At 35.3% G+C, this 23,210-nt stretch overlaps 2 protein-coding genes across 17 annotated transcripts in view; one reads left to right on the forward strand and one right to left on the reverse strand.

Annotated features, from left to right (window-relative positions):
* LOC143249367 (uncharacterized) overlaps nucleotides 1-23,210 on the reverse strand; it is a 141,676-nt gene that overhangs the window by 101,774 nt on the left and 16,692 nt on the right. For 2 of the 12 annotated variants that reach the window (XM_076499107.1, XM_076499099.1), the window contains exons 1-4: nucleotides 9,342-9,598; nucleotides 8,920-8,991; nucleotides 5,821-5,938; nucleotides 4,280-4,329 (exon numbers count right to left, since the gene is read on the reverse strand). In XM_076499107.1, the coding sequence (XP_076355222.1) occupies nucleotides 4,280-4,329; nucleotides 5,821-5,876 (106 nt within the window). In that variant the 5' untranslated portion in view covers nucleotides 5,877-5,938; nucleotides 8,920-8,991; nucleotides 9,342-9,598. The other 10 variants (XR_013027745.1, XR_013027743.1, XM_076499102.1 and 7 more) reach the window with 9 other exon arrangements.
* LOC143249366 (serine/threonine-protein kinase Pak-like) overlaps nucleotides 14,362-23,210 on the forward strand; it is a 69,607-nt gene continuing 60,758 nt past the window's right edge. The window contains exons 1-4 of one of the 5 annotated variants that reach the window (XM_076499096.1): nucleotides 14,362-15,337; nucleotides 15,687-15,830; nucleotides 16,245-16,546; nucleotides 18,151-18,337. In XM_076499096.1, coding sequence (XP_076355211.1) covers nucleotides 16,443-16,546; nucleotides 18,151-18,337 — 291 coding nt within the window. In that variant the 5' untranslated portion in view covers nucleotides 14,362-15,337; nucleotides 15,687-15,830; nucleotides 16,245-16,442. The remainder of the gene's footprint in view (nucleotides 15,338-15,686; nucleotides 15,831-16,244; nucleotides 16,547-18,150; nucleotides 18,338-23,210) is intronic. The other 4 variants (XM_076499093.1, XM_076499097.1, XM_076499095.1 and 1 more) reach the window with 4 other exon arrangements.

Below are 23,210 nucleotides of genomic sequence, written 5' to 3' on the forward strand. Positions count from 1 at the left end.
AATAGTTTTTATTGTCCTGAAATTTTTATGTATTCTTCAGTGATTCCTGTAAGCTATATCCAAAAATGGTATCCATTTTTTCCCATCACATACAGATATTTCAGAAACTGTCATATGTACTTTTACATAAGAGAATCATTTTTATTGAAATCAGGTCACAAAAATTTGACAACTGTTGGCTATAGATTTTTCTAGACCACTTACAAAGTAAGTTTTACTGATCATTCTAGAATGAATTAGAAACATACCACTTGTATACAAACAGTTAACAGGCTGCATGACATGTCATATCTGGATAGTATTTATTTGTGCATGCACTTTGTCACTTGCTATGGAAACAAGAAGTTGTGTAAATGACCCAAACATATTCTGTTATATTTGTGGTAAACTTATTGTGAAGAAAGAAAAGCAAAACATTACAGAATTGTGAAAAAAGCATATTATGAATATTTTGAAATAAAACTTGGGGATTTTTACCGTCATGAACATACTTAAAGAATGTTCAACATTTTAACTATAGTAACATACTATTTTTAATTTACTTAAAACTTTTTGCTTATATAATTCCTTAAAATTTTAATTTGCTTCTTTTATCTTGCTGCAAATGCACAAAACTGATTGTTTAGCAATGGCTGATTATTTTGAATAGAAATTATATTTACAATATAATTTGTAGTCTTAGCCAAAACCTTACCATAAATAAAATTTTTATTCTGACAGAAACAATCTGAATTTTAAATTTCATATGAAGTTTAAATTGTTTCTGACAGAAACAATCTGAATTGTATAATCAAAGGTTAACTGCTTACATCAAAACTGTATGTTTAGGTGAAGCATTATCTGTCTGTTCTCTCCATATTTTTCTCACTCATACAATATTCTATGGGACCAGAACTTATGCTGTCTTAACCAACAAAAGTAGATAATCAAGTGACTAAGCATTACTAATAAAGTTTCAGTACAGTCACATAGTGTTCATAGTATTTGAGAATGGTTCTTTTACAAGCATGTATCTTAGTCAACTGATTGAATTCATAATTTCATGAAAGAAAAACAAGAATTTGAAATTAATCTTTAACAAAGTCAAAAAAGAACTGGTGTTTATAAAAGTACAATACATGATCACGTTACATAATTATTAGCCACACTATGCCACTTGCATAAATTTCAACACTCACTTGTATGAAATTAATTCGTAAGTTACAATTATGGCTGTGAAAAAAACAACAAACCTTTAAAACACTTCCTTTCATCATAGTATTTAAGTTATTTTGCATATAATTGATCAAAATGTTCCATTTAAAATACAATAATTATCAAAGTTTCAATTTAATTCATAATATATTTCTTGTGATACTTTGCATATAATTGATCAAAAAAGTTCCATTTGAAATACAATAATTATTAAAGTTTCAATCTGATTCATATTTATTAATATAGTTCTTCTGATACTTTACTTGCCAATTGAAATACTAACCACTTCTGGCTATAAGTCATAAAAAACACAGCAAAGATTGGCAAAGATGTATCTGTGACCTAAGAATCCACCTTTTAAAATGGCATCACATTAACTTTGTGAGGTTAGATATCATGAATTTTGCTAATAATATACTTGGTTGAGATAAATTTATTTAAAAATATATGGTTTATTTTAAATAGAAATAAGTTATTCTGTTTACATGCACTGTTTTAGTTTAACCAATAAGAGCATTGGAACATCTTGCAGTCACCTACTGCACTTGCTAAACCAAACTGAGCTTACCCAACACGTCTTGTAAAGGAAGTGTTTGTAGTTTTTGAACATATAATTAATTTGGCACAAAACATTTTCATAAATTAAAGAAGCATCTACAGAAACCACAGAGTCCAGATCAACAGTTTTTTTTTTTTTCATATTATTCTACACTTCTCATTAGATTTCTTCATTAACCCCTAATGGACTCCAGGTAGTTGGTATCTCAAGAAGCCACAGGTGCCTCCCATACCAATTTATTTACTCTGCATTGCCATACTTCTTTTTATAATCTGTCCTATCCAATAACATCTAGCTGTTGGCTGAAGCTATTTTCATAATGTGAGCTTTATTAATAATTTTTAAATGAAATATGCTATGACATCACAAAAAGGCAGCAATATATGGCTAGAGTAATTAATAAAACCACTGAACCAAAATATTCAGCTCTTCTCTTCTTATCAGTGTGTGTATGCATGCGTGCTTGTTTTTACCATACAAAAATTAAAAACAAACAATATAAAATGTCATACAAGATACAGCTTATTTCATGGCAAAACATTCTCTTAAAAATGTATTATCATTGCACTCCTCTTTCCAAACTGTACAAATGAAGTAGTTTCATAAAATTTATTACATAAGTATCTTAAAACAATCATGCACACAAGAGTCATTTTGGTCATATGTTTTAACAGGTTTATCATACTTCAGAGCCATTAATAATGATTGTCAAATATTATGTTTGAGTTGCAAACCTACGTTATAGTTAAAATAAAAAACATTTGTTCCCTGAAAAAAGTTCATGTTATTGAATTTAGACATCTCTTATAAATGTGAATAGAAACCAACAGCTATTCTTTATTGAAAGACCTTAAGTTTTGTGAAGATGTATGATTATTTTTAAGCTTTATCAAAATTGTAATGAATAAATAAACACTATTTTTAAATAACACTATGTAACAATTTTTACTTTTACTTTTTCCTGGGCAGAAAGTGTTATTTCCCAATTGTTTATGCATAAAGTAAATGGAAAAGACCTATTTTTCTCTTCAAACTTTGCTTTTGTGACCTGGGAGCATATAACGAAAACATGATGGGAGACTATATTTTAGGGCTGATACATTAAAGTAATTTACATTGCAGTCACAAATCTCGAAAAACTACTCACTTCTAAACATTTTTGTATAACCTTAGTATAAATATATGTAAATCTTGATTCATATGTTGCTTTATTGAGACCTTATGTGAATGAAAATATGCACATTTGCTCGTCTTTACATAGAAAATAGTTTAATTTCTAAATTTCATTACCCAGGTCACAAAAGCAAAGTTTAAAGGGAATAATGGCCATTTGCTGTACTTTTACAACATAAGCAATTAAGAAATAACACACTCTATCCAGAAACAAAATTTGTGTTACATAGTGTAATTATTCTAATGTAAAGTTACAATATGAATAAGTATGGTACATAAAAATTTTATAAATTTATAAAACAGCTATAGTTTAGATTCCTGGGTTAAGACTACTGAAGTGGTTGAAAAATTTGAGAATTTTTTTAACACTTCTATCATTTTCTAAATTTTTTAAGTTTGACCAGGTGATGGTTAGTTCAGCAATTCCCATCTCCTGCAATAATCCTCTTAAACTGCATTTCAAGCAGATACATAACATCAATATTCTCTTGTACACAAGATGACTGTTTCTTATTCACATTTTAACTGGTAAATACAGCTCTTATTTAAATATTGATGTTGTCTACATTTCAACTAATGAAGTCTAACTCGTTTCTTTTGCTAGCTCAACAGCATATAAGGTTGTTAACCAGCAAGATTCCATAGTTTTAAAATGTTTGAATCTGAGCTGAAATTGAAGATCTTTTCTTTAATAGTGGTTGGTGGAAGTGAATGCTATTGTATCAAAATATTGTTTTATACCAAAAGATGGATGTACTTATGAGACTACTATTTACTGTTTAATTACATAACCTGAATCTTACACGACTCAAAAATTGGTGATCTTTTCACTAATGTAACAGAAGCTAAATATAAGTCAAAATAATGTTCAAAATCTCTCACTGTCAGCAACTGTGAAATTATTATTTATGAATCACTGGTTTCTTTTAGAAGTGTTGGAGAGGTCTAGTTGAACACAAAAAAACAAGCTTTACAAAAAAATTGAAACATGTAAAATTTACTGTATTTGGTTTTGAAATATTAAAGAATATTTTCTACAGTAAACCACTAATGCATAACAATTTGGTGAATGGAATGTTGATGTTAGAAAGAGTGCAGAAGAGAAAAATAAGTACAACTGAGACTTTATTTCAGTGCTCAGCAGCCTTGCATTTCACAAGGTTAAATAATAAAACTGAAACCAAAACTGAAGTCACATGAAGGTAAATAAAACAAAATTAAACATAAGAGCAGAAAATGGAAACTGATAAAAATACTGATTACTGAAAGGATAAAAAGCAAACTTTGATCTACCAGAATGCAACTTTTTTTGTTTTTCTTCAAATAACAAAGTGAGTTTTCAGCTATTCTTACCAAAGAAGTGACATTGGTCCATCTTGGCTGTCCTGTCCTCTAAACTACACCTATCACATAAATAAATTAAATAAACTAGAAATCTTAAAGCCAGTCCTATCATTCATGTACTTATCAAAGTTTCTCTTAAGCTCATTTAAATTTACTATTTCCACAACATTCTCAGGCCACCTGTTCCACAGGTCAACCACCCTGTTAGTAAAATAAAACTGTCTTAGCTGAAGATGACTCCAATCTTTCAATATTTATACTGGTGTTCCTTAGTCCTACTATTCTCACCATTAAGTTTGAAAAAAGATGATTCACCAACAATATTAATTCCCTTTACAGTTTTAAATACATCAATCAGACCCCCTCTAACTATTAGTTTTTCAGTTCAGTATTACTGTTAGCTTGACAGGTCCTAGTACTGCTCCACCTTTAATTAGATATGGCAGATGTAGCATGGTTGTAAAAATTATCTCAATATGGCTGGTATGGGTGTTAACACTATTTAATAAAGCAGAAAACAATGTTTTGACCTTCTTAGGTCATCTTCAGGTTAACAAAAGCATGGTTGGTAAGATATTTTTCTTTGCTTTAACTTGCAAGTTCTTATAAATAATTCTAACTACCTTCTTTCTGCATTGGAAATCGATCTTCAAAGCTCAGTTTTGGAAAAAGCTGAATCCTGTTTCAAAATTTTAATTATTTAATATTGTATGTTAGTAAATACACTAGTGATAGGAAAGTGATAACAGAAACTTGATACTATGCTAAGATTAACCCTTCTATCATGATTTGGATCTATTTGATCTGAAACTAATTCCCATAATATTATAGTGAAATTAAATAGATTTTTGAGCTTGTTATAATGACAATTTACATTAAATTATATTTAACACATAGTAAAAGCTGTCTAATGAAAAAGTTATTCATTAAGAGTTTCAATTTGTTTGAAATTGCATCAGGTAAATATGATATGAAAAAGATTTATTTAATTCTGACCATAATAGGAGGGTTAAAGCATGTTTTACAGTAGCCTAGAAATTCCATATTTTGTAGTTCTGAGCTTACAGGTATTAACACTCCTACGAAAAGACGTTTCTAATCCTGATTTCTCCAAGCCCGTTCCCCTGGCTGTGGTTTCGCTAGACAGTAGATAGGGACAGTGGGAATCTCGTTAATCCATTCATTAATGGATTTAAATGGCAATTTCATTTAAATACAAAATTATTAGCCTAATATTAATAACCTTTCAAGTTGCTCTGGGGCCTATTAGGTCCCACTTTTCATAGGAGTGTTAAGGAAGATTCTTCTAAGTTCCAATGAAGACAGACCTAGTTTGCCACAAACTCAAGCAATGTAAAGGACAACAACATGCATAACTGTTAATATTCTAAAACTATGCTAAGTAATTTTGATAACTATTTGAATTATACATGCTCCAAAATTACAAAATTATGCCTTTATTTGTAAATTTTGTTCCTGGATAGTATGTGTTATTTTTAATTGCTTATGTTACAATTTATTTGTAAATAATTAAAATTTCAAAATCTTACCCTTTGTTTTTAACAAATTCTATCCATTTTCTGTCAAAACTTAGCATTATAGTCATTCTCTTTGACTATCAGCAATATTTCATGTGATCTCTGGCAGAAAGTTAATGTCAGAATATTCCTGGAAACAAAGAATGTATGCTTTCAAACGGAACTCCTAATTTTTTCACAGAGAAATACTTTCGATATTAAAATTTTCTAACCTAATCACAGCCCCCCTCCCCAAAAAAAAACAACTTTCACAATCACTACAATACATACTTATTATAACAGTACTTTTAATTTTCCATAATGCATTAAGGTAAAGCATGATAGTCCCTGTTTTTTTATAATCCTAATGAAACTAATACATTTACAAACTATAAATATTAGGATTTTAAAATCATTAAGAAATTGTTAGGACTTACTCTGAACATACTAAAAGTTTAAAAAGAGTTCATGTAGTTAAAAATAAGCTAAAAGGTTACTGAGTTTTTAGATTATAATACAATTAGCTTCTCAACTTAAAAGAAAGCACATACAGATTTTTACTTTCTATCAAGCATTTAATTCCAATTTTGAGGTTTAAGGCACTTTGTGTCATTTTTTTACTTTTGAAAAATTATTAAAACACAAAGATTACTGCTACCACATTGGAGGGTGGTTCTCGTTACAATATACAGTACTTAAATGCTAACTGCAAAGAAACAATGATATCACATAATTAACCTTTGTTGCTGATAACCTAAGACAAAGTAATATAACAAAGGGTTCAAAACTAATGGCACCAAGTTATTAAATTTCTGATTAGTGTTGTATCCAACACTAGTAAAATTAAAAAGGCACAACTCCTTACTGTCGAGCCTCAATACACCTGTGGTATTTCAGCAGGTCCAGAGTTTGACTGAAAAAGGGGCAGGGTAGAGATTAGTTGAAGGGGCAAATTTGTGTGCAGAAGCTTTTACCTTATCTCAGGATTAGGAAATTCTATACCTTTTTATCAAGATTCAAAAGGGTCCTCATGGTAAGTATTCTTTCTAAAACTGAAACAAATGTCTTGCATTATTTGGTGTTTTGTCTTTTTTTTTCCTTCAATTTTTTGGCCATATATCTACATTACCACTAATTCACAGAAGTGCATCATCTGAAGGTCTCATTTGACAACTCACATTTGTTCCTTCATTTAACTCAAATAGATGTATCTTGAATCAAGTTTTACAATAATTTTATTATCTGTTCTTCAAAGATAAATGAAATTATCTCACTTAAACCCAAGCATTTATACAAGGCATCTAACTCTTTGGCACTCTTTGAAAGGCATCCCTACAGGCCAAAACCAAATGGTGGTCATGCCAATGCATGATGATGACAGATCCTAAGGCTTCTTGTAAGAGAGCACCTGCATAATTAGTCTTTCTTGCAAAGCTTGATGCCCCATCTGATGTAATATTAATGCACTTTGTCAGTGATAAGTCCTTTTTTAAAAAAATTTCAAAGTTGCATTTTGATTATTTGTCCTGTGCCTCTGACTATCTCCTTGTCTGTTAAAATTTGTATTTGTGACTGTTCTACTTCACTGATGTATTTTATGATGATCCACACATTATATATAGTCTCCATATCATATTAACCCAGAATTGAATGTGAATATCAGTGAATTAGAGTTTGAAGTAATCCACGGGTATCATAAACGAACACTGCAGTCTTATAATTATAATATATCCAGGCTTATGCCCTATCAAACTGTCTTAGAACTAATGCTAGTACACTTTATTTCTTAATCTTAAAGGAACCTATCATTCTATCAATTAAACAAATAGCAGAAATCTCTCAAATTTTCAGAAGTCATTCCAGCTCTCTATAAGCTTATCTTCTCATCCTCCCAATCATGATTGAATTCCTGACCCTAAATCATGAAGGTTTAGGTTAGATCATGACAGAAATACTTTATCAAATTTTCATAAAACTCGTGTATGTGTATTTCACATGATGTATAACAGTTACAGTAACAAACAAGGTAACACAAGTGTCCCAACTGCAATTTATTTGCTTGAGATCAAAACAAAATGCCACTACTTAAACAAGCAATTACATTTCTCATACATTCATTTTGAAATTTTTCTGGAACAAGTTACCAAGCAAGTTCCTCCAAATAAATTCTGCTACAAGTCTTCAGTATTTCTCACTGTGACTTAAAGGACAAAAAGTATCAGATAATGACAGATAATTCCACTTAATCCACTGCAATATTTGACACTACACAACAACTCTGGCCTTACTTCTTGCTTCATGTGCTACATGCAGAATTGAAAAGTGATGTTTCAAACACTGCCATGTGTGTGTACTGTGTAGGATTTTCATGGTACTGCAGCAAGAAAAAATACACACTGTATGTATGATGATGTTTGTGGAGTTGGTCATTTGCAACCACGTGCAAGCATAGTCTGCAATGGAAATATTAAATTCTCTATATTCCATTCATCATGATATATTAGGCAGGTCAGTTTGCCAAGCAAAATTTTAAAGAGTGCATGCCCTAGATTTTAAACTCCATAATGTAGTTGTTTTTAATACTAGGTTGTAGAGTACGGAAAATAATCAAACATGAAGAAAATGGGCAAGATGACCTGCCTTTCTGAAACAGCAAAGCTAGATCAATGTTCAGTAATTTATATTGCAAGATTCCAAGTACAGACAGTTAATATAATTATAATTAATGATATTGTATTTTTTACTTATGCCATACCATTTTTGTGATCCTTATTTGGGTTGCATGGCATACCAAGGCAAAGTATCACAGTTTCAACTTGTTTGGTTAGCTGCCAGGGTGTGTGCCAACTAGCTAAAATCATGCCATCTAGCCTCAAGTATAGTGTTGTGTGGTTAGAAATACTGTGCCCAAGTAGTTGGAGGTACTAATAAGGTGTAAAAGAAGTGGGTAATGATGGCTTTGACAATTCAGACACTTATGATGTGGATACAACAGTTCCTGCTATAGATTAAGGTCAGAGTCATTGAGGTTTTTCACATTAATTTTCACTTATTTTATTGTGAAAAAATATAACATTACAGTACAGTATACCAGCTTTAATTATTTCTATAGGTTAAAATGAACTTTCTCACCTAAAAAAACCCAACAAATTTCCAATAATTCGGAATTAGGGATCCAAAAGCCAACTGGAACAGCTCAAGCATCTATCAAAATTCCGTATTTACCAATCAGTTATGTGAGAACTGGGATATGCAACATTTAACAAGCCCAGTAGTTTAAACAGTTCTTAAACTTTAATATTACAGGATAACACCACTCTTTAAAAATAAAAATGTCTACAGTTCAAACCTTTATTACTCAATTTCACAACTAAGTTTAAAATAACTGAATTCTAGACTTTACAAAGTAACAACCACAGATTAGAAATCCCACCAAAAGTCCATCCTCAACAATCAATGAAATAAGAACCCAGACTTGCAGTATTCACTAAACATAATAACCTGATTGGTTACAGAATCTATAAAGTTAATGAAACTGCAAATTCAAATCTCACCAGGCATCACTTTTCACTGCCTAAGGAAAGTTATTACTTTCAAATCTCTGCCGATGTTTGGGTAAGAAAGGTTCATACCCTGGAAGGTCAAGTTCTCTGTGACCTCTTCCTCCTCCCCGCACTTATGTTCTTGACGGATTGGTATTTATAATTGTAGAACTGAATATTATTTTGATCCTTTTCAGGGCAATGTCCATGTATTGTGGCTCATATTTAGTGATTATTTTATTCTATCAGCAGAACGTCAAGTTTGTTGGTGGCATTTTTTTAATTGTTTAATACATATGTATATATATTTTATTGCTTTTTTATTTTTATTATTTAATTTTTTTAATTATTTAAAATATTTTTATTATTATTATTTATTTTTATATTTAAAAATTAACTGGGGAGAGATATTTAGGACTAGCTTCATCATGTATGAGGTACCTGTCTAGTTCGCATAGTAATTCGTTTTTCATCCAATTCTTATTAAAGTACATTATTGTACTATGTCGGAGTCTATCTGGTATGGTTGGTATGTTCGAGTATTTGTTAATGAACTGAGATGATATAGTTCTTGGAACTCTGTATCCAGTTGTGAGGAGTGTGTTTTGGATTGTTTGTAGTTTGGTTTTAATTATTTTATTGCTTACAGTTATCCATGCTGGAGCTGCATAATCTATTACAAGTCTGATATATGTTTTATAGATTTTTAGAATGTTATCTGTAGATGCTCCACTGTTTTTACCAGTTAGACTCCTAGCGTAGTTAGTTCTTCGCCAGACTTTATTTTTAATTTCGTTCACATGATTAATCTAAGTTAGTTTTGAATCATAGGTCAGACCTAAAAATTTTGCCGATGGGGCAATCTGGAGTAGTGTGCCATTCATATATAATTCTGGCTGTTGTTTTTTGTGTTTTGTCAATTTCGTAAAGACTACAAGTTGTGTTTTTGCTGTGTTTATTTTTATTCTATATTTTTGACAGTATTCACTTATTCTATTTAATTGCGGTTGTATGTTAGTGGCTGCTATCGTGGGTGTTGCGGCACTTTTCCAGACTGCCACATCATCTGCGAACTGTGAAGAGAATCCATGATTCGGATCCCTCAGTGGCATATTGTTTACACACATGATAAAGAGTATAGGGCTAACAACCCCTCCCTGAGGGACACCAGCTTCAGGAGTAAAGTATTCAGAGAAAGTTCCTTCAATATTTACTCTACACTTTCTATTTTCCAAAATGTTAGATAACCAGCGAATAATTCGTCGCGGAATAATTCATTCGGAACCTTAGACCATCGTCCCATACAGTGTCGAATGCTTTCTCGATATCAAGGAAGCAAGCGACAGTACATTCTTTATTATTACTTTCATAAACTTAAAATTTATTTTTGAAACGTACTTTCCTCTACTCACATGTAGTCTTGTAGAGTGCTGCCCTCTATATGCAAAATTATTTTGCATATCATAAGCTTTGAGCTCCTTTTTACCCCATTACCAACATGGTTCAACTGCGTTTTGCATGTAAATCCTCATGCGACAAACTTCTACCAGTATGCGTTTGACACACTCTCCTGAGACATCCGACTCCCTCTATTCCAGTGGTTTTCAACCTTTTCTGACTTGCGGCACACTACGACAATCTGAAAATTTTCGCGGCACACCTGGAAAGCCTTAACGATTTTTTTAGGTACACGTTATACAGCAAGCGTAAAAAGCCTTAGAACAAAATTCACGGCCAAAGCAAGCGATAATAATGTCATTGTGTATCACGTTTAGATACACCTAAAAAGTGTTAGAAATTGGACGAAACAACTGATGTTGCAAATTGTAGTCAACTCATCGTACTTGTGAGGTGTGTCCACGATGGTGACATAATGGAAGATTTCCTGTTCTTCGAAGATCTGAAAACAACCACAAAAGGGAAAGATGTCTTCCAGTGTGTGAAGGACTTCTTTACGAAACATGATTTAGATATCCAAATTATTGGTTCTATGTCTACCGACGGTGTCCCTGCTATGCTAGGAAATAAATCAGGATTTTTTGCACTGATGAAACAAAAGACACCGCACTTGCAACGTAGTTACTGTTTTTTTCATCGACATGCTTTGGCATAAAAAACATTGCTTCCAAAGTTGCAAAAAGGTCATTGACACTTCTGTGAAGACCATCAACTGGATTAGGAGTCGCGCTCTGAACCACCGCCTCTTCAAGTCGCTTTGTGAAGATTTTGGAAGTGAGCGTTCAGTTTTGCTTTTCCAAACAGAAGTCCGCTGGCTGTCACGTGGGAGAGCTTTAACGCGCTTCTTTGAACTGCGAGAAGAAGTCAAAACTTTCCTGAAGGAACGTGACTATGATTTGCCAGGAGAAATAAAATCACAAGGATTCAACCAAATGCTAGCCTATTTGAGTGATATTTTCACTCGTATGAATGACCTGAGTGTATCTCTTCAAGGGAGAAACATAAATATATTGAAATGCTGCGAAACATTAAAAGCTTTAAAAGAAAATTTACATCTTTGGTGTCGACGAGTGAAAAGAGGGAATCTTTCAAATTTTCCATCACTCGAAGAAATGGTAGGTGAGAATGAGTCCCTAATTCCATGTGTGTGTGAAGAAATTGTGGATCATTTGGAAATACTATCAAAGTCATTTGATGGATATATTGGAGGAGAACTGGAAATTTCTGAATAATGGATTATGAATCCATACTCCTTCAATTTGGATAATATGCCGGAAGATGAAGAACTGAAGGAAGATCTTATTGAACTGCGCACAAATTGAGTTCTTGAAATGCAGTTTGAAAGCAAAACTTTGGAACAATATTGATGTTCGGCAATGAACATGTTTCCAAGACTTTGTGAAAAAGCACTAAATGTGCTCATCCACTTCGCGACGGCCCAGCATGGCTATGCGTGTTAAGGCGTGCGACTTGTAATCTGAGGGTCGCGGGTTCGTATCCCGGTCGCGCCAAACATGCTTGCCCTTTCAGCCGTGGGGGCGTTATAATGTGACGGTCAATCCCACTATTCGTTGGTAAAAGAGTAGCCCAAGAGTTGGCGGTGGGTGGTGATGACTAGCTGCCTTCCCTCTAGTCTTACACTGCTAAATTAGGGACGGCTAGCACAGATAGCCCTCGAGTAGCTTTGTGCGAAATTCAAAAACAAACAAATCCGTTCGCGACGACAAACTTATGTGAGTTTGGATTTAGTGCCCTTTTATCAATCAAGACAAAATCTAGAAATCGCTTGGGTGCACAAACAGACTTACGATTGCTATCAGCAACAAAGTGCCACGCTTTGAAAAACTCGTAAGAAATAAACAGGAACAAAAGAATCATCAAATTTATATTGGCTTATGAACATTTCAAGTTCAAGAAATTTCATTTCATGCATTGATGAAAATTTATTTTTTAAGCCATGTAGGGTTTATGCAACTTCTAGTTTCTTGTAATATTTTTTTCTTTTCCAAATATTTCGTTTTTGTTTACATGTCATTAAAAATCAATTATAAAAATTTGTTTTGGCCACCTTCACCTTTATTCTTAAATCAATAATTGCTGTGAGAGGTGCGAGAAGATATTAATTTTTTTTAGGAGCGAGGGGCATAAAAATGTTGGAAACCACTGCCTAAGAACGAAATTCACAGCCAGAGCAAACGATATTAATGTCATTGTGCATCACGTTTAGATACATGTAACACAGAAGAGTCAACTTAAAAAGCCTTAGAACGAAAATCACGGCCAAAGCAAACTATATTAATATTATCTGCACACTGACAGTACTATCGTTTGTTTTGGCCGTGAGCGTTGTTTTAAGGCTTTTTAACGATTTTGTGGTACAACAAAAAATTTAAAACTTTTTACTTTTACATATGTTTTCAATGCGGCACTTGTGCCTGCTTCCGAGAACAAATCAAATTGAAGCGAAGCTGTAACGTAGACAAACAAGCTCGCATCGACTGTAAGAAGCCTCTCTCTCTTTCTGGCTTTAATTTCAGTCAGTGCTGAAAATCCAATTTCGCAAAACCACGAAGATTCAAATGAAAGCAGAACTTCAACTGCTTTTGAACTGATTGCAGGTTATGAATTTTTAATGAAGATCCAAAACTCATCCAAACTCTTTTCGGGAAACAATGACTGATAAAATTTATCGTTTCGTAAATCAATGAACTGTTCTTTCTACTCAATAGTAAGATTTGTTTTCTCGTAGATTCCAAATGGATAGGTCACCCAGTTATATTCGTCGAAAGCAAGTGACAGGAAGTAATGCTTTAGTGTGGACTGTAGGTCGCTTAATTGTTCAAAGTTTGAGAGACAATTTTCTTCTTTGACGGACATTCGTTAACAGAAGGAAAACAATCAAGGACTCCTTTCGAGATCTTATTCTTCCACAGCGTCACCTTTTCATCAAAGGCCTTCAGTTTGGACGTTGCAGTAATAATGTTTTCAGATGGTCCTTGGAGATTTAAGTTCAGAGAATTTAATTTGTCTATCAAGTCGGAGAGAAATTGCACCTTTAGAAACCAGATCTTATCATGAAAAGAAAATTCAAAACCTGCTTCCTCAACTTACAATGAAGAAATTACTTCAGTTTTAATTGGACAAGACGTTTTAACACCTTTCTTTCGAAAGCCATCGAACTTCAGTGTGATACAGTAGCTTTTTGTAGTCTGAATTCATCGCCTCACAGAAAAGAGAGAAAAGTCGAGATTGGAGTGGCCGAGACTTGCTGAAATTCACCACTTGAATAACTTGATTCATAACAGACTACAAATATTTCGGCAAAGATTTGGAGGCGAGCGCCTCTGTGAATTACGCAGTGAACAATCCTAATGTTTGGATTTTGCTGGCGCACTAGAGTGACGAATCCCTTCTTTTTTCCTTGCACTGAAGAACAGCCATCGGTACAAACGCTGACACAGTTATTCCAATGTAATTTGAAGAGCAAAATGATTTCATTTACCAACTCGAAAATGTCTTGACATTTCGCTGTACTTTTTTAATCTTTGCAAAATAAGTATTCGTTTACGATTTTTCCGTCTTTTATGAATCGAACAAAAGCCAGAACTTGAGCTTTTCCACTAACGTCAATAGATTCATCAACTTGAAGAGACCACAGCAAAGACAATTCATCTTCAGGCGCTTCGAAGTGTTCGCAAACTTGATCCTTCAAATCGAATGTTTTGAAAGGTTTCAGAGAGCCTCTTTCGTAGCTTTTATTTACTGATGTGTTCGACTTGCTTGCAAAATCCCAAGAAAGTTAAATGCTTTTTAGAAACACCGCGGCACACATGCCAGTCTTTCGCGACACACTGGTTGAGAATCACTGTTTCATATGTTGTTATACGGAAGGTATGAAAGACTCGAGAAACAAAATATTACAAGCAGTTATATAATTTAACGAATACTCTAATATCAAACAGTTATATATACTAATCCTGAAGATAGAAGCAAAGGAGATTGAACAAAATATTTTATTTGTTTATGTGGATCGTTTTAACAAAACATTAAATAGAAATTACAAGAATTTTCTGCAACCTCGTAAGAAGTTGTGTCGCGTTGCCAGGAATAAACCTTAGAAACCAAGTAAAACAAAGCGAGAAAGAAGGTAGAAGATAAAAACGTATCATAGAGATTATCGAATTAGTTCTTGAAAAAATGGATTTCTTTTCGGACACTATGAATATTAATCGTATAATTTTCATTTACTTACAGTGGGTGGAAAAGTCGTTTCCAGTCGACAGCTAATATCAACTTTTTCTTTGTCATATTTCGATAGCGTTGGCCGTAATATATGTAAGACTGATTAGGCCTAGGTCTTCAAACTCTGACGGACTACATCAAATTCTTAATATTTTTCTTGTCAGCTGTTGTATCACTTATAACGGCTACATTTGTGTTTTAAATCTTATTTTTAATATACATACGCAATATAATACATGAAGAAAAGAACCACGGTTGGAAACTGAAACACTCATTTGGGTAATGAACGAGAAGTATCCTGATTATGGGTAAGTCATGAGACATAGTGATATTTGTTTTTATACATGTACTTGAGACAATCAAATTATTTTTCAAGTTCAAAAGTATTTGATTTGGAAATTTATATGGAATTGAAGCAATGCATATTATATTGTGTCTCTTTAAATGTGTTGTGGGATCAATAATTATATTTTGTGTTAATTTTCCCAGTTACAGTGTATTTACACTGATGTAATTGCACTTGTTGGGAATACAAATTTCTGTAAATATTTGTATCTCTGTTATCAATGCATATATGAGTCTAAGGGTTTATTCACTATGTTATATAAATTACAGTTATCATTACTTAACAAATTTAAATCTTCTTTCTGTCATCAGTTATCCTGATTACAAAACATGTAACCAAGGTTGCTAGAAGAAGATTCCTACTTACATTAACTAAGGAACCTTATAGTCTATTATGCAATGTTTACAGTATTTCTAGGCCTTGAGTAATGTCTTCTACTTCTTCGGGAAATAAAGGTATGATTGTAACTCAAACAATCTAATTAAAATCTTTCATTTCAACACTGTTAAAAGATTATCTGTTGAATTACTTTTGAGTTATTTTACTAATATTTACTCATGACATTCTATGATTAGTGTCTTTTCTTCAAAGTTTTGGTGTTATACAATTCAAAAATATCCCTTTCATTACTTAACTGATATCAGATCATTAATTTCCCAGTTAGTCTGTAAATGTACCCCACTGCTACAGCGGTAAGTCTATGGATTTAAAACTCTAAAAATCATGGGCTTGATTGCCTTCGGTGGACTCAGCAGATAGCCCAATGTGACTTTGCTATAAAAAACACACATACACACATATTCTGTAAATATTCAAAGGCTTAGAATTATTACTTTATAGTTGCAAAATTAATAATTACGTGTCTTTAGCAGAATACAAAATTTATTGAAAAGGAGGAATTAAAGATCTGCTCACCTGTTGAACTGGATGAGAAAGGTGTCATCATTATAAAATAGACCATTTATTTGTCAACCAAAGTACATGATAAGAAAGTATCAGAGAAGGAAAATACAGAAAAGTTAGAAACTATTGTTTCTGAGGGAAATACTGATAAGAAGTATAATGAGATGTCAACCAACTCAAATGAAAAAATCATGACAAAATTAAGAAGTATTGTTTCTGAGGGAGATTCCAGTAAGAAATATACAAAGATATCAGAAATTGGTCAAGGGTAAGTCTGAAAGTAATATGTACCTCAGCAGTTGTTTTTTTTGCATTTAAACTTAAAGAAAATAGGGGAAACTGGATATGGTAAGAAGTCTGAGCCCAAACTAGTGACACCTAAGATTATGTGAAATGTTGGAAAAGAATTTTACAGTGAGTTGAAGTTAAGTTTGTACTCAGTACTAAAATATTATAGATAAAAACTACATTTTTGTAAAATACATTAGGTTGTGAAGAAATATTATTTTACTTTAATTGTGTCACTTCATCAGTCATTTGAGCCCAGTATGGCCAGGTGTTAGAACGCTCAACTCGTAATTTGAGGGTCATGGGTTCATATCACCTTCACACCAAAAATGCTCACCCTTTCATCCGTAGGGGCATTATAATTCATGGTCAATCCTAATAACTGTTTGTCAAGGAGTTGACATTGTTTGGTGAAGACTAGCTACCATTCCTCTAGTAATTTTACATAACTCTAGTAGCTTGGTATAAAATTTACAAACATAGATAAAAACTATTTCAGTGCTGCTTCTTATGTGCTAAGTTCTAGCTATTCATGGGAGAGGCTTATATTCAAAAGTAGTTATTTCATTCCCTGTAAAAATAGTTGCATATTTCAGAAATTGTAACAACTTGAAAGTAAATAATTTTACGTTGTGATTTCAAGGGGAAATTTGAGAAAATTTCCAGAAGAACACAATAATATTGAAACTTGTTTTGTTTTTCAAAAGAGGCCCGGCATGGCCAGGTGGTTAAGGCACTTGACTTGTAATCTGAGGATCGCAGGTTGGAATCTCTCTTACACCAAACATGCTTGCCCTTTCAGCCATGTGGGCATTATAATGTGATGGCTAATCCCACTATTCCTTGGTGAAAGAGAAGCCCAAGAGTTAGCAGTGGGCTGTTATGACAAGCTGCCTTCCCTCTAGTCTTACGCTTCAAAATTAGGGATGTCTAGCACAGATACCCATTGTGTAGCTTTGCACAAAATTAAAAACAAACCACACCAACATTTTGTGCTAGCCATCCTTAAATTATTATTGTGAGACAAGAAGGAAGGTAACTTTCCATTAACACTGACCCCCAACTCATGGACTATTATTTTGCCGAGGAACAGTGTAGAAAGACATCTTTGACATGACACACAAGGCTACAAGGTTTATTAGATCAAAATAATTTGTTGTATCATTAATATTGTAATGCTTTAAAGCATACTGTCACTGCAATGGATTAATTTGTGGATGTTGACTTTGCTAAACCATAGTATTAGAAGCTGGAAACTATCATCACATTATGAGTACATTTTGTATACAATGGCTAAACTCTTACAAAAGTTTATTAATGTAATTTTAAAAGGTTGTACTTACTTATGTGAATATAGTCTATCGTATATTTTTATCAGTATGTCAGAGTAACATTTATATAATAACAAACATTTAATTGGGAACGATTTTTTAATTGCTGTATTATGAAGTAAACATTCAATTTTATCACCTTCAAATATATAAGATTAGAAGCATATAATCCTTTTTTGTTTTATCAGTAGTGGATGGTAATGCATTCACATATTGGCACATTACAGATTCTTATGATATTTTATTGTTTCAGATGTTCAGGAACTGTGTATTCAGCAGTAGAAACAGAAACAGGGTTGGAGGTGGTTATAAAGCAGATTAACTTAACGGAAGAAATTAGAAAAGAACTTCTCATCACCGAACTTTCAGTGCTCCAGGAGAAAAAACATCCGAATATTGTGAACTACTTGGACAGCTTCATTGCCGGTGATGAACTCTGGGTAAGTGTTTTAGCGTTATATATTAGTTAACTCTGTTTTATTTTTAAATTTACTAGTTATAGAGTGAAGGTAAAGGTACCAGCTTTAATTAATTAAGTGGGATAGTTTTGAGCAACCCTACAAGTATAAGAATGTTTTTACATATTACTCATAGATGTGTGAATTTTAAATTGTTGTTATAGAGGAGACTGTGGGTTACATCCACATTTGTTTCTGACACAACCCCTCGGTGTGGATTCCTGTACGTGGTGAGGGGACCTCCCAGGGAAGGTTCTGTTCTATCTGGTTACCTTCTCTGGGATCTAAACATCCACCCACGTGTTTGCCGTGCGTGGCGACCCGTGAAGGGGAGGAGAAGATCCTGGTGGTTGAGGGGTCCAACCCTAACACACCACTTTGGCCTCAATTCCTGTAGGCAGGCGGCCTTTGGGTGGCCCCCTTGGGTCAATTGGCTGGTCCACTTGGGCTAGAGTCAACCAAGTACCAGTGTTGGAAGTTCTCAACGGGTGTTGTGGACATTGTGCCTGATGCTGGTGTTTGGGTATAGTGCTCACGAAACCCTGGCGTTGCTGCATTGTCCTTGCGTGACTTTGTAGTGCGTCCCCTTGTAGGGCTCCATGGTGGGTGGGGTCAGTGGGTACCGAATTTTTTTCCTTTTCCTAGGGATCCTCAAAAAAATTAAATAAAATTGTAAAAAAACAGTCAATGGGTAGCGACCACGTCTTGAATACTCAGAACAGCAATCTTCAACATCAGTAACACACGTACCTCATTTTCTTATATTATATTCTCTTCGGAAAAACCTTTAGGGCAAATGTCCCCTTTTTTTATTCAAAAGGGACTAGAGGGACTTGCTGGCTCTCCAAAGTCAGTAAAGAAACTTGATCTGGTGACATATTAGTTGAAACATCCACATCCCAACACAGTGAACTCCTGTTGAAATCAAAGGCAATTGGGGATATACCTATTGAGGTTACACCCCATGCTGCCTTGAATTCTTCACGAGGAGTTATTGTTGAAAGGATTTGAAGAACGTTCCCGAGTCAGAAATTCTCGCTGGTCTCTCCACTCAAGGAGTTTCTGCAGTGAGGCATCTCCACTCGCAAAGATGGAATTACACTGCCAACAAATACCCTCGTTTTAACATTTACTTCACCACGTGCACCTGCCACCATCAAGGCAGGTTATCTCATTTGCAGGGTTGACCATACATACCAAACCCTCTTCGATGTTTCCAATGTCAGAGATTCGCCACTCAAAGACATCTTGTCGTGGTTCCCTGACATGTGCTCGTTGTGGAGGCAAGGACCACGATGCCTATGACTGTGACATGAACCCACATTGCGTAAACTGCAATGGTTCTCACCCTCATACTTTCATTCTTGCCCAAAATGGTTGGAGGAAAAGAGGTGCAGCGTTTGAAAACGACACATAACATTAGTTATCCTGAGGCTCGGAAATTGCTGTCCACAACTCCATCTCGGACATATGCTGCTGCACTTCATTCCACAACTACAGTGGGAGTGCAGACAGATCTCTCTGTGCCTCCAAAAGAATCGTTTTCAAAACAAATGAAAAGCCTTTTGACCTCCGTGGTTAAAAGGTTGATGAATCAACTACCACACCTATCTCTGTCCCTCCCATACCTTCCAACACACCTCAAGATCCACGTCCTTCAGTTTCAAATACAGGCATTTCTTCTGATACATCTTTTCTCCCACCACAAGAGACAACACAATTATTCGTTCAAGCGTCCTCAGTCACTAGATTCCCTTCCAATAACAAAACCTGCCCACCCAACACAGAGCAGGATCCATGGAGGTTGATAGACCTCCTCCAACTAAAGACAGTAAAGAAAAAAGGCGTGGTCGTAAATCGAAGGGTTCTCCAGCCACTTCACCTACCCGTCCTTAAAAATGGCCACCTTGATACAATGGAACTGTCGAGGTTTATGTTCTAATCTGGATGATATCAAAATGCTGATTGCTTCCTACCATCCTGTTTGTCTTTCTTTACAAGAAACATTTCTCAAAACTGCTGATACTGTCTCCATTCGGCAGTTTTCTCTGTACAGAAATGACAGGTTGTGTGATGGTCGAGTACATGGAGGGTGGCACTGTTGGTTGATCAACACGTGCCCACCCTGTCTTTGTCACTCAACACACCCTTGGAGGCTGCAGCCATCCGTGTTTCCTTGGGTCATACCATCACTGTTTGTTCTCTGTACCTGTCCCCTGGAAAGACATATGATCAATCAGATCTGGATGCTCTCGTTGAACAATTGCCATCTCCGTTTCTAATCCTAGGAGATTTTAATGGACATCATCCCCTCTGGGAAGTGCTATTATTGATGGGAGGGGCGATCTGTAGAGCGGATGCTCTCTGATCACAATCTTTCTCTTTTCAATACTGGTTCTTCCACTTACTTTCATGCACCTAGTCAGTCCTTTACCGCTATTGATCTCTCAGTTTGCTCCCCTTCATTATTTTCCCATTTTTCATGGAGGGTTGACAGTAATCCACTAGGCAGTGATCATTTTCCAATCCTTATAGAGAGACTGGCGTGGTCGATGCCACCCTACCAGCGTGCCCGGTGGAAGCTGGATCAGGCAGACTGGTCCACTTTCACTGCTCTCGCAGAACTTGATCCTGCCATCGTAAATCAGCCATCAATAGACGACTGTGTAGCAGCGGTAACTGACTGTATTACACATGCAGCTGCTCAGTGTATTCCTAAAACCTCGACACGTTTTCCACGATATCCTCGTCCGTGGTGGAATCCTGCTTGCCACTTAGCACGGAAGGCTCAAAAGCGGGCCTGGGATACTTTTCGTAGATATCCCACACTTTCAAACCGGGTTGCTTTCCAACGGGCCGTGCACATGCTAGGTGGGTAAGGCGTCACAGCCAGTAGGAATCTTGGATTAAGTTCACAACCAGTATATCTTCTACCACCAGTTCCAAGATCATATGGGACAGGATTGAAAGGTTAATGGACACTACAATTCTATCCCCTCTCGATCTTACTCTCTGATGGTCAGGAGGTGACTGATGTTGAACATCGCTAACACTCTAGGTGAAAGCTTTTGCGGGTATCTAGCACTTCTGCTTGTTCCTCCACCTTCCTGGCCATCAAGACTCGGGCGGAGCGATCACCTCTTTCCTTTCGAACTAACTGTTTCTTTGACTATAATCGTCCCTTTACCCTGGTGGAACTAAAAATGGCCCTTCATCGGTCTGCCAGTACGTCTGTTGGACCTGATGATATTCATTATGACATGCTGCACCATTTATCTCCTGCTTCTCTTAATGTCCTTCTGATTGTTTTCAATCGGATCTGGCAGAAGAATGTTTTTCCTGATGCTTGGCCAGGCTATTATTTTACCTTTCTCTAAGCCAGGGAAAGATCCCAAGATTCCTTCAAACTACCATCCAATTGCTTTGACGAGCTGTCTCTGTAAGACATTAGAAAGGATGGTTAATGCTCGTCTTGTTTGGTTCCTTAAATCAAACAACCTCCTCTCGCCCACCCAGTGTGGGTTCCGTGGACAGCACTCCACCACAGACCACCTAATTTGTCTTGAAACATCTATCAGAGAAGCCTTTCTCAACCGCCAACATCTTGTATCAATATTCTTTGACATAGAGAAGGCTTACGACACAACATGGAGGTATGGCGTTTTCTTGAGATCTCCATACATATGGGTTACGTGGCCATCTACCCATGTTTATTAAAAATTTTTTTAATGGACAGGAGATTCCAGGTTCGTGTGGGTTCGACACTTTCCCGTTCTTTTGTACAGGAACTTGGAGTCCCTCAAGGCTGTGTATTGAGTGTTACACTCTTCAGTATAAAGATAAATGCCATCACTGAACAACTCCCTTTCACTGTTGCGAATGGGCTGTATGTCGATGACTTTCACATCTCATGTCAGTCGTCAAACATGAGATATATTGAGCGGCAACTACAAACCGCCCTCAATTGTGTAATGGAAGTGGACTATGGCGAACGGCTTTAATTTCTCTCTCTCCAAAACTGTATGCATGCACTTTTGCCATCAACGGGTATTCACCCTGATCCTGAACTTCATATCGGTGGAGTTTTGCTGCCAGTTGTCCCGAGACCAAGTTCTTGGGGCTTATCTTTGATCGTAAACTGACCTTTATACCACACTTAAAGCAGCTTGGGTCAAATGCACAAGAGCACTGAACATCCTCCGTGTTCTCTCTTCTACCAGTTGGGGGGCAGATCGCTGTTCAATGTTAAAGGTATATCGTGCTCTTATTAGATCGAAACTCGATTATGGATCAATGGTCTATGGCTCTGCCAGACCCTCGCCTTAAAGATGCTGGACCCGTTCATCACCAAGGACTTCGACTCTGCACTGGGGCTTTCCGTACCTCTCCAGTTCAAAGTATATACATTGAATCTCATGAACCTTCTCTACACCTTCGCCGTTTGCAACTATCTTTACAATTTACTTGAAACTTCATTCCTTACCAAAGCATCCCACCTGGAAATGTGTTTTCCTTCCTCGGTGGGCAGTACTTTTCAGAACAGACGATCTGTCATTGCTCGTTTGGCCTTCGCATCTGGAAGCAATTGGATGAATTGGGTCTGTCCTTGGATAACATTGCATGTTCCACAGGTCGGCCCATCCCACCATGGCTTATTACAGCCCCCAAATGTGACCTTTCTTTCAGTCACCTAAAAAAGGCAGATACTCCAGATTGGAAGTACTGTCTTTTATTCAATGAATATCTTTCAAACAATCATTCAGTTCCTATTTATACAGATGGTTCCAAATCAGGTAATTCAGTGGGCTCTGCTATGGTTTGCTATGGGTCAGTAGTTGCATGCAGAATCCCTTCT

The sequence above is a fragment of the Tachypleus tridentatus genome, chromosome 4 (assembly GCF_004210375.1).
Source record: "Tachypleus tridentatus isolate NWPU-2018 chromosome 4, ASM421037v1, whole genome shotgun sequence".
Taxonomy (NCBI): Eukaryota; Metazoa; Arthropoda; class Merostomata; order Xiphosura; family Limulidae; genus Tachypleus; species Tachypleus tridentatus.